The sequence below is a fragment of the Pelmatolapia mariae genome, linkage group LG9, assembly GCF_036321145.2.
Source record: "Pelmatolapia mariae isolate MD_Pm_ZW linkage group LG9, Pm_UMD_F_2, whole genome shotgun sequence".
Lineage (NCBI taxonomy): Eukaryota > Metazoa > Chordata > Actinopteri > Cichliformes > Cichlidae > Pelmatolapia > Pelmatolapia mariae.
Genome location: NC_086235.1, coordinates 6,693,163 through 6,705,521, shown reverse-complemented (window position 1 = coordinate 6,705,521; position 12,359 = coordinate 6,693,163). Strand labels below are relative to the sequence as shown.

At 41.0% G+C, this 12,359-nt stretch overlaps 1 protein-coding gene across 3 annotated transcripts in view; it reads left to right on the top strand.

Annotated features, from left to right (window-relative positions):
• LOC134634983 (zinc finger protein 91-like) overlaps positions 1-12,359 on the top strand; it is a 76,965-nt gene that overhangs the window by 26,892 nt on the left and 37,714 nt on the right. For all 3 annotated transcript variants that reach the window (XM_065471677.1, XM_065471675.1, XM_065471676.1), the window contains one exon: positions 7,274-7,870. In XM_065471677.1, the coding sequence (XP_065327749.1) occupies positions 7,274-7,870 (597 nt within the window). The remainder of the gene's footprint in view (positions 1-7,273; positions 7,871-12,359) is intronic.

Here is a 12,359-nt window from a genome sequence, read left to right as displayed (position 1 = left end):
TCTAATGGGGTCCTTTCTTAAAATTACTGGTCCCAGTAACAAAGGCACTTGTCGACTCAGAAATCGAGGGAAACCAACAACACACCGGGCAGAACATTATGTTATTTACACGGGTGCACATAAGTGGTCCGCATGTGCGCATTCGCTGTCAAAATAAAAGACCCGCACCAGATAAGAAGTTGCAACGCGCGTTTGCGTCCATATAAAAGGCACTGTTTTTGTCTGCTAGAGCGGGATTTTCATGGCACATTCTGCACCAAATCTCTGTGCGTTCATCATTTGTTTAAAGCCAGCTCACCTCCTGCAACCACTTTTCCTAGAATACGCGCTTCTTTTGTGGTTCGGACTCCATCTGACATTTCTTTGGAGGTGGAGGAACACCAAAGTAATTGCTTAAAGGAGCTTCTTCGACATCTTTAAGAGTTCTAAACAAATGTCTGTCCTCCTCCAGAAAATCTTATGGACGCAAACACGCGTTGCAACTTCTTATCTTGTGCGCAATATAAAAAATAAAATGTAAATGTGTTAAAAAATGTAAACATCTATGTTTAGTGAACTTTGCCATGTCGCTCTGTGGTGCAGCTAAGACGCCAAAGTTTACACACTATGTCTACTTGATCCACGTCTGACTCTGCGAACTCATAATGTTTCCACACCACTGAAGGGTTTTTTACCTCTCTTTTCAACCAACGGCAGTCACTCTCCTCTCCAAATAACTTCTGCTTAGCTTTCCGAGCTTCCCTCTGTTAGCTCCTCTTAATTGTTGTGACGCGTGTTTGAAACGCAGAGAGGTGCGCTCGATTTGCCACACGGAGCAGCGCGAGAGTAAAGCACGAGGGAGGTGCTAATAATCGGCTCAGTCATTTTTAATGATCGTTGAAAGCCCAGATCGTAATTTAGATTAAAATTCGATTAATTGAGCAGCCCATGTCACATATTGACAGTGGCTCACCGATGCCAATGACATATTTACCCAGCTACATTTCCGAAAGAATGCAAAAGCATTGACATATATTTTTCCTTTCTATGATAGCCCGACTGGCAGGGATAGATTCTGGTAGCCCGACTGGAAAACTCGCTAGCCCCGGGACGTCGGGCTAGCGATTTTGCGAGCCCTGTAAGACATGTTTGTGCTAAAGTATGTACTGTGCTTTCAATAATGTTGTATTAAAATACGCCAAATGTTTTTCTTTTAAGCACATTTTATATAAAACCTACTTACTAGTAGGCCGCCATTGTTATTTACTTCTCAACGCACTCTGTAATGACATCATACAGTTGCACCGCATCGAGTTTACAGTTAGCAGCGCACTGAAATGTCTTCTGTTCAACCTTTCCAGTTTGAACCAGAGCAAACCGAGAGAGAGAATGAAAATAGTCAACAAGTACTTAGTTTAGATGAAGATGAAAACAATCCATGAAACGTGGACGCGAGACTGAGGGAAACCTACTGGTGTCTATGCGGCTACTGCTTGCCAATGGCAACAGCGACTGAGAGCGTTTGTTGTAAAGAGCTCAATTTTATGGCAGCGGCTATTAGAGCAGGGCGATATGACCAAAAATATTTAGCACGATATACATTTGAAAATTTGCGATAACGATATAACTTGACGATATAATTGACACTATACAAAATACTTTACAACTCCTCAACTTTATTAGTGCATAAAAAACATCAATGTATTTTAACTTAAACAAGCAGCTGTTTTTTATGTGCATTAAAGTTATATAAAAATGTAACAGTGCAAATTCCTTGCTGACAGTTTAACCAAAAGGCATTTCCAGTGGAAATTGGCCGACATATCCTCAGCATAACCATGTATAATATCCACAAAACTTAAAAAGAGGTTATACACACACAATAGGGTAATATTATGTTGAAGCACAGCACGTATCACTCCGCGAGGCTCCTGCATATTATAGCCTTAATGCTCCGACAATCCATCAAGCGGTGCAGGTTCGTAGCTTAGCAAAGTCGTACTAAAACATTTCACAGATTTCACAGAGAGTGCCGTGTACCACATAAAATCGTTTCGAGGTCAGTAAACACAACCAGAATCAGTGATGGGAATAACGGCGTTACAAGTAACGGCGTTACTTTTTTCAGTAACGAGTAATCTAACTAATTACTATTCCTATCGTTACAACCCCGTTACAGTTACTAACAAGAAAACGTGGTCCGTTAATATTTTTCAACAAACAGACGGTTGAAGCTGTGTTCAGCTTACCGCATCTTATATCAGTCACACAGAAGTACCTGTCTACCTAGGTAATCTGGATGCTACAGCTTTAAGCAGCTGCACGCTCCCGTGGACGTTAATCACGATCACTGTCTAGCACAACACCTGGAGCTCAGGGGGCAAAATAATCGCATGAGTGCTGCTGTTTGACTGAGGAAGAATAAAGGAGTTGTGGTAAGCCAATCACATGACCACTTAAAGACAAAGCAACAAGGTGATATATACCAGTTTATAAATTGTGTTGATAGGCCACGTAAAACCAGAGTCATGATAAACAATATATACGCGGCGTTTTTTCCTCAATAGTTTCGCCACGTTAGCGCTAGCAAGCACTCTCTGCTTATGAGCAACAAAACAAAACAGGGGAAGTTTTAGGAGTGACGGCGAGAGAGAGAGAGAGAGAGCAGAAAAAGAGAGAGAGCGAGTTTTGATATGTGAGAGATTTGTGACGTTTAGCGTGTTTGGAGTGTGTAGTTAATGTGTTGTCTTGAGTAGTTAGTGTGTAGTGTTGTGGATAGTTTTGTGTTGTGTGTCAGAACAATGAGGCAACTGCTGTCTCCAGGTAGAAACAGGAGTGATACACCTGCTGCTGTCAGACCTGCAGGTATCAGGCTGTGATGTTCTCCTTTATAGTGGACACAAATTATTTTTTTGGAGTGGCACAAATAATTTGTGTGGCATCTTAACAGCTGATTGTTCTGTAAATAGTTTGAAATGGTTATTTTACAAAAGGGTAAAAGGCAAATGGATGCAAATAACTTTGTTGTTTGCAAAACCTGTGCATAGGATTTTAAAATTTACAATTTATATTTGTATTTAAAGTTATGAAATATGATTCATTAAACATGTTTGTGGTTGTTACAGTAAAAATATAACTTTTTCTACTCTGATTTTATGTTTTTTGTTTGATTTTAGATCAATTGTGTTAATACAGTATGTCAAAATGAAAACAGAACTGTAAATTCAGACACGTGAGGTTGTGCTGAAAAGAATGATACCAAACAAGACAAATAAATAGTTTTTAAAGGTAAAATGTGGAGGGAAAATCAAAAGTAGTAAAAAATGGCCAATTATACCCTGGACCCCAGAGGGTTAAACGTTTTTTGTTTTTTTTAAAGTAACGCAATAGTTACTTTTCAAGTAATTAATTACTTTTAGAATATTGTAACTCAGTTACTAACTCAGTTACTTTTTTGAAGAAGTAACTAGTAACTATAATTGAATTACTTTTTCAAAGTAACTTGCCCAACACTGACCAGAATTCATACATAAGGCTCACGGGATATTAAGGGGAACTGTCGAGTTTCAGAAAAATCAATGGATTGATTTTAAGTGTGCCGTATTTTCCAAAAAACACGATAATGACGACGGCCCGCTAGCATGCTCTACCAAAAATAGTGCTTTGTTGTGTATCTGACGGACGAAAGCTAAACCAGTTCCACACCACTGAAGTTGCAGCATTTTTACAACCCAATTCTGGTTCATCCGTTTCATTTAACGATCCACTTTCGCCCTTCTCATTCTGTGTCGCTGCCATGTGCGTATGTAAACAAAGGCACTGCGCATGCGCGTTTTACCCAGATTCTATTGCGATATTTCATTTTCCTATCGTTGCACGACATTACACCGGTATTACCGTGAACGGTATGATATGGCCCAGCCCTAGCGGCTATCCATGGTATCGCATAACCCCATGATAAAATAAATCACGCAATATGGTTACAAAAACAAACAAGCAACATATTGTACTGTTTGATTTAAGAGTAATACTGTGTTGGTCTTCCTTGGTCTCTTGTGTTCTGGGGGCCTCTGGATGTCTGGAGTTTTGATCTCCTCCATACCTGCTTCATGCCCTGGTGGACGGGGCAGTGGCCCCCCACACCCTCTAGCAGATCATTACATGAAGGAACCTTTTAAAAAGAAGCGTGTTCATGCTCACAGGTGTACACACGAGTAAGCGCACACACAAACTACACCCTTTTTGGCTCCTACCTTAAAGCACACTGTGCGCTGTCCATCTTATGTGCTGCACAATAATGTTTAACATTTAGTATTCACTGTTATATTCCCATAGATCATCATGATGTTGTTTATTCTATTGCTCTCGTTTTCTTCTGCTTGTTTTCTTTTTTCTTTTTCAACAGGTGATCCAGGTGATTGACATATGTATTTTTTGTCTGCTTATTTTGTTGGTTTTTGTTTTTTGCCCTTTATCCCCGTCCCTCTTCTCCGCTGTTCTTTCCCCCCCTCTTTCTTTCTCCCTTTTCTTTTCCTCATTCAGTTCTGTCCCATATTCAACAAGTGAAAATAAAAAATAAAATAAAAGATGAATCAAATAGCCAATACGGCAAGGCTGGGATGGTCCATTTGGTAAAGTAAATCCGTTGGGCATCTTTCTTCGCCTTTAGACAATAATTCTGATGGCAAAAGAACCAAACGGGACAGGCGAAAAAAAAAAAATAAGAGTAATACTGTGTTTCTGGTGTGATAATCACTTATCTTCCCTTCCCCCCAGCTGAGTCTGTAGGCTGGATAGCTTGTTAGGTATCTGCTAAACTATGTTTAAGCTGTTTGCGCCACCAGTGTCCACCAGCCTCGCCTCTGTCAGTGCTCCCAGGGCAGCTGTGGCTACAATGTAGCTTACCATCACCAGTGTGTAAATGGTGAATGACTGAATGTAGTGTAAAGTACTTAGAGACTAAGTAAAGCACTATACAAATACAGGCCATTTACCATTTAAAAAAAATTATATAATTCTAATTTTTATTATACAGTGAAATTACGATATCATTATTTTTACAGATTCTCCATGCAACACAGTGCACCAAATCTCAAGTATGATTTGTACAATTGGAACAGCAGCATACTTGATGAGTTTTTGCTGCCATCCCCTATTATTCAACTGTGCTATAATATGTTATGAGGCTTAACTTTAATCTCAGCTAAACCAATTTACTCAGGAACAATAAAACAATTAAATCAATCTAAGACACTTATATATTATGTTTAACCTGTGGGGGGGGTTGAAAATGGTTTATGGGAGTCCGCTGTTCTCGCCAGTTGTGTTTGTCTCCACTTTGAGCAAGTGCTGTGTATTTTTATGGGTGTGCATGAAGGTGGGGATGCATGATTGTGCCTGTTTGTCTATGCTTATATGTCAAGTCGGGTCTTAACTCCACCTCTCTGGGAACATCTCAGGCCCCCCAGGTGTGGTGGTCTAGGCGCTCAGCTGTGTACTGGCTCACTCCTGGTGGCTGCTTGGTGGTGCCTGGCACCCGCGGCTCGGTCGGGCCCCTTCCGAAAATTTTCTTTGGCCTTCAGACAATAATTCTGATTGTTACGGTGCCAAACTGGACAGGCAAGAAAAATTACTAGGACTCAGAGACGGTGGGTTACGACACCAACTGTCTGCCATCTGTAATCCAGTTTTGAGATGCCTTCACATACGCTTTAACACCCACTCACATCCTGGGCATTTTGACCTCAGGAAATCACATGATAGGGTGGAGTTAAGTTTCATAATGGGTTCACTTGAAACCTTGGCTGACTGTGACCCACACCTGTTTTTACACCATGGCTGGTGTGATTAGGTAGAGGATCAATAGGGGGTCCATGACCCTTTTGGGGGACACTCCCATTAAGTTTAAAATCTGGGACTCTCCACCATTTGACCCTAGAACTGAATAAGATTCTCGGATGAGAGGTGAAACATCTTCAAGCAAGCTTGAACATGTTTGCCTTCCAAGCTCCTTAGAGTACGATGACCTAATAACTAAGAACCTGTTAACTATTACAATGGATCTGTTATCATTGAACAAACTAATATCAGGAACGGGAAATATAAAAAAGCATAGACCTGTAAACATTTTTTGCTATTATGAGTGTGTTAGCATGTTAGTATTAATATTTGTGTACAAGCAGGCAGGTGGGGCATGATTTTAGTGTTTGAACAGTCATTAACTATTTTTAACACCAAGTTGGATGTAATGTGTTACTACTACCAGCAGGTGAGGATAAGAGACCTTTAAGGTGTTTGGTGCCACGTAGGGGTGGGTATCGTTTAGGTTTTATCTGATAACGGTGCCAAACCGGTACTTTTGAAAAGGTGCTGGTGCGTAAACGGTGCTCGAACCGGTGCTTGAAGAATAGAGAACACAAACTTTGTCCAAAAACTTCTCATGTTCAGCTGTGTTCCACTTTTTCTTTGGTCATTTTAGCCTTTTTGGCCAGGGTGAAGGGAGTATCTGCCATCAAACAAGAAGACAGCCGCATGTAACTACGACGGTGTTTGCTAGTTCACCTTGCATGCAATAATTTAATAACGTGGTTAGCGTACTCAAGGCAAATTACACATGAACAACATTAAGCTACTCGCCCAGAGAAGAACGGCTGCTGCATCCGTCATCATTTCTGCTACACTGGCAGGGCTAGGGGCCAGGACTCTCCTCTTCAGGTTCTTGGGGGATGTTGCTAACTCCGGGTCCGATAACAGGCACCACACCCGTAGTACGTAAGGTGAATTTCTTGGCTTTAAAAGAAAAAACGCTATGCGTTGCCAGGTGTTTCATCAGATTTGAGGTGTTACCTCCTTTGACAGTATCACAGTATCAGCTTAAAGCACTTGTTGCAGGCTGCTGAGTTTGCATCTTTTGCTGTGAAGTACAGCCAGACTTTTGACCACTTCACCTTGGGTATTTTTAATCTGTAGCTCTGCTCTAAAAGAACGTACGTACCTGGGCCCGCCTACTATCCTTGGAAGCGTAAAATGATTGGCTAGAATCTGAAGTGTATCACATCTCAGGGGGGAAAAAGCACCGAAATAAAGCACCAAAATGTGCGCTGCTTTTCGGTCTGGTTACTACCGTTTATGTCAGAAACCGGTGCCATCATGGCATCGGATACCGGTACCCATTTCTAATGCCACGCTCCACCTTCAGGTTTAAAACTGGTGTTAATGGAGGGAGTTTGAAGGTACAGGTTGTTCCATGACTGCTTTTCACTCACTGCCTCTATTTGTTTCTCTGTCACTGCAGGACCAACATGGAGCGAGAAGTCAGCGCTCTCAGGAGGCCGACAAACCTCACAGAAGAAAGAGAGAGAACAAATACACCTGTGATGAGTGTGGGAAGGGTTTTCCTGCTAAGTCTAAACTAAAACGTCATCAGGTCATCCACACTGGAGAGAAACCGTTCAGCTGTGACTTGTGTGAAAAGACTTTTTCCTGGAAGCGTTCCCTAAAATCACACCAACTCATCCACAGTGGAGTTAAAGCGTACAGCTGTGATCAGTGTGGCAGAGCTTTTACTCACAGTTGCAACTTAAAGGCTCATCTAGTTACCCACTCTGGGATTAAGGCATACAGCTGTGACATTTGTGGGAAAACTTTTGGCCGGATTGAGAGCAGAAATATACACCTACGCATTCACACCAGACATGATGTGTACTGCTGTGATCAGTGTGGCAAACGCTGTACTACAGACACACACCTAAAACGCCACATGTTTACCCACACTGAGGAACAACCTCATAAATGTGACCTGTGTGAGAAGACTTTTAAATCTATACATTACCTGAGACGACACCAACAGATCCACAACAGAAAGAGACTCTACAAGTGCAGTTACTTTGAGGTATGTAGTTTTATTTGTATCTTGTCATTTTAGCCTGACTGTTTGGAACAACTCTGCTCATTAAACTGTGTTAGCTAGGGGTGGGTTTTGATAATCGATTTATCGATTAAAATCGATTCTGGCTTGGATAACGTGATATCGATTCATTAAAATCCTGAATCCAGTTTTTTAATATGAATGTATTTTGCCTGAAACGCCAGAATCTCAGGTGAAACCTCACAAAATTTCGACAACCACCAAACAGCTCAAACAGTAAATTAGAGCACGGATTCTGCACAAAAACGTAAACACAAAGCGCAGACCCGCGGATCATGGAATAAAATGAAACACAAATGAAAATAAGTACAAAACCAAACCATTCAGTAATCTTCTCTTATGGTTAACATGCTTATATCGTTATGTAATGGTATTGTAGTATTGTAGCAGTAGTAACATTGCTTATTTATAGCTTTAGTACTTTTAGACATTTGTGTTAAAATACTAATTTAATGTTATAATTGCAGTGTCATGGGGGTAGTAGTGTTTTTATTCTCTCAGTCAGCTGAGTGTTATAACTGCACAGTTACAGTGTTATAAATGCAGTATTAAATTAGTATTATTGCAGTGTTACATTAGTAATTTAGCACTTTGTTGATAGCCTTTAAACATAAGCATAGTAGTACTTCAGTGTAACTCAGATGTTACTGTAAACATAAATAAGCATTACTGTAGTATTTTAGTTATTGCAGCCCAGTAAACTGAGTGTGTTAACTGAAACAGTAAAATGTAATTGGACGTCTGCAGAGATGCTCTTTATTTCAGGCGACGTTCAGGATAAAAATGTTGAAGGACTGACTTACACTGTCTTTGTGTCTTTGTTTAGGAGCAGAGCGACACAGATGGATCCAGTTCTCAACCCTGTCATCACTGTGGTGGTGGGAAAGAGTTTCAGTTGGCAAGCTGACCTAAAAAGACATCAACGTAAAGACACTGGAGATAAACCCACCTAGTGCAAAAATAGTGGGTGAAGCTTCTCGAGTACATTAAAACGCCATGAAGTCATTCACAGTGGGGTTAAAAAGCACCTCTGTGACCAGGGTGGGTCATCGTTCACTACTACTGGTCAATTTTAACAAACAAACAAACAAACATGTGCACAGTTGAGAAACCATACAAGTGCAGAAACTGTGACAAAAGCTTCTCACTCCCAGGTAGTCATAACTTTCATGAACGTACGCACATGAAAGGAAACTACAGCTGTGACCAGTGTGACAAGAGCTTCAGGAATCTCAGTTCATACTCTGGTTCTCTTGGCTCTTGACAGAGGCGGTCGCACTTTCTCCTTCACCCTCTCCTTCTCGCTTATCTTTCCTGTTTGGCTTGTCATGTCCTTTGTATAGTCTCGCTTATTCTCTAACCCTAAGAGAGTCTCCTAGACTTGTTCTCTAAAAACATAAAGAACAATTATGGATTTGATCAACTGGTCCCTTAATGGAATTGACACCCTCCGGGGCTTGGGAGAACTCGACTGTCCTGCGGAGATATTTGCTGCCAGATACTCGATGGTCGGTTGCGTCATGAGTCTGGCGACACTCTCGATGGAGAACATTGAACGACATCTACCAATTCGGAACCACAATAACAGAGTTCTGGCTGATTGGAGCTGGCCCGGACCTGGCTTATGGAAGAACAAGAAGTGGCAACAGCTGTTCAAAATCCCACAAGGCGGCTGACATGATAGACGATGGGCACGGCTGTGAGTACTCGGACTGTTGGATTGGATGCAGGTCATCTGTTTTTTGTTTTTTTTTTTGGTTGTTTTGGTTCTGCTATATGGATAACATCTTGAAGAAGATAAACTGGAATATAGAGACCTGGTGACCAGTGACGGACTTTAGACCAACTGTAAAGTTGGATGCAGTTTGTTCGCAGTAACCAAAATAACTACCATCTTCATCTCATGCGGCACCCCTGGCGCCAGCTACATGCTCAAGGAAAAGGAATAATAATTCTTCATTAGATAATAAGACTGTTTGTTATGACTATCTCCCTCCTCATTCAAGGTCACCTGCGTCAAACGAAGATTGTTGACTTTTGCTTAACCGGGTGAAGGGACACGTTCTCTTGGTTGAACACGGAACTCACACGAACACATACGCATGTACTCAAAATGATCTTCCTGTTGGAGCTCAGTCTGGGGGAGTTCTTTTTTTCTCCTCATCTTTCCTCATGTTGTGCATTTTCCATTGTTGTTTGGTTCTGGGTCACTGCTCGTACGGCTGACAGCCCAGCTACCTAGCCTAGCCTGACCCGTCTTCCCAATGTGATGTGTATTGTATGTACAGTCGGCAAGGTCAGTCTCTTAATTGCCCCTTGGGGATAAATAAATGCTTCTGAATCTGAACACAAACGATCCTACGTTACTAATAAACTGTTTCACTGTTACCAATGTGCCAAAGCATTCACTTCATTGTCTGCGCAAACATCAGTGTGATCAGTCCTGGCTGAAATCACTCCCATCACAGTGAATCTGCAGAGACAGAAAGATCCTCTTCTGGTTTCAGGGTCAAAACCCTTGAGATGAGGCTCACCAGAGTTCAGATGGAATCTCCTGTAAAGATCTGATGAGGCAGCTATGAATGAAAATGGTTCCCTAGTTCCATTTTAAGGTTTCTAAACTGTTCTGCTTTAGTGTTCATATTGAGTGGTTAGCTTTGTTTTAGCAGTTGGATGAAGAAATATGTTTCATGTTATCAATTTTTTTATTGAATGTATTTTGATCCATGTGTTCTGCAGATGTTTTCTTATTCTGGCTGTTTGTTTTGTGAAATTCTGCAATCTTTAAATAACATTTAAACTGTTAAAGAAATACTTTGAGCTGTGATTTCATTTCCTGTATTTCATAGTAAAGACTGAAGTGACAAATAGAAACATGTTTATAGTCAGAGTCAGATGAACTGTTTTCAGTGGCACAGATTTATCAGAGGAGACTCGGCCGTTTTCCACTCACACTAATCAGGGTTCCTGCAGCTTATTAAGATTCTGACCTGAAAGTTATGAAATATATGACCCATAAAATCCTTTTTAAAGTTTTTAATTAGTTTTAGACAATAACACACACACACACATACACACACACACACACACACACACACACACACACACACACACACACACACAGAAAAAGCAACCAACAAAAAACTAAAGCAGTATGAGTAAACTAAGTAAGTAACATAATGAATCCCTCATATAACGGCAACATACACACGTCCTGTCTTTGCCTTTGATTTGAACACTTTCCTCGAAGGATACTCTCTCTCTTTCTGATTGCAGGGGAAGTGTACTCCACCACAGGTCGTCATATGTCCATGAAATCTTCATCATTGTCATTTAATTTCGTACTGAGCCTTTCAGATGGTAGAATCTTAAAAACTTCTTTGCAACACTGAGTTACAGTAGGGGGGCTGCTCCTTAATCCAGTTCAATAACACAAATCTCCTGACATTAAATATAAGCTTATTTAATAACGTGGATCTCTTTTTGTCCAGATTTTTATTCAGATGCAGCAACCGTGGTAAGAATTGACCCGGATCTTTATAGATCTTATAATTTAGTATTGAGTTCATTTCCTTGTTTATGCAGAGCCAGAATTTAGACATTTTTGGACAATCCCATAAAAGATGCATATAAGTGCAGTCTGCTGTTTTATATTTGAGACAATAGATTAAAAGTGGGGCGATCGTGGCTCAAGAGTTGGGAGTTCGCCTTGTAATCGGAAGGTTGCCGGTTCGAGCCCCGGCTTGGACAGTTTCGCTCGTTGTGTCCTTGGGCAAGACACTTCACCCGTTGCCTACTGGTGGTGGTCAGAGGGCCCGGTGGCGCCAGTGTCCGGCAGCCTCGCCTCTGTCAGTGCGCCCCAGGGTGGCTGTGGCTACAATGTAGCTGCCATCACCAGTGTGTGAATGTGTGTGTGAATGGGTGGATGACTGGATATGTAAAGCGCTTTGGTGTCCTTAGGACTATTAAAGCGCTATATAAATACAGGCCATTTACCATTTCCTTAAAATATATTATTTTTCCTTAAACTTGCATTAAAACTTCTGATTTTGTGTTTAAGATGTCAAAATGATTAATTTTTGAAACTAATTTTTTAAAGTTGTGTTTTCATTTGTGGTTTATCAACGTTTGCTGATACAAAGCAGGATGGATCTGTAAAGGGCTACTAGTTGTGCACAGGCTGCCTTGAACGACCATGGGGTAGTGGGATCTGGGTCCATGAACCCTCCTAGTACATTTGACCCAAATACTTACTGTAGCAGCCCTTGGCATCAAGAATGACAGAAGAGTCTAACAGGTGCAGACATTTATTTCCTCACCACACACGGCTCATTCTCTGGCCATGATTAAGCACCGTGAAAACTATAAAATAAGAAAAAATGGGTGCTGCTAGCTTGCATGACACAGATGTCGAAGCTAAAAAATATACATAGATGTAAGTAACGTAAGTACA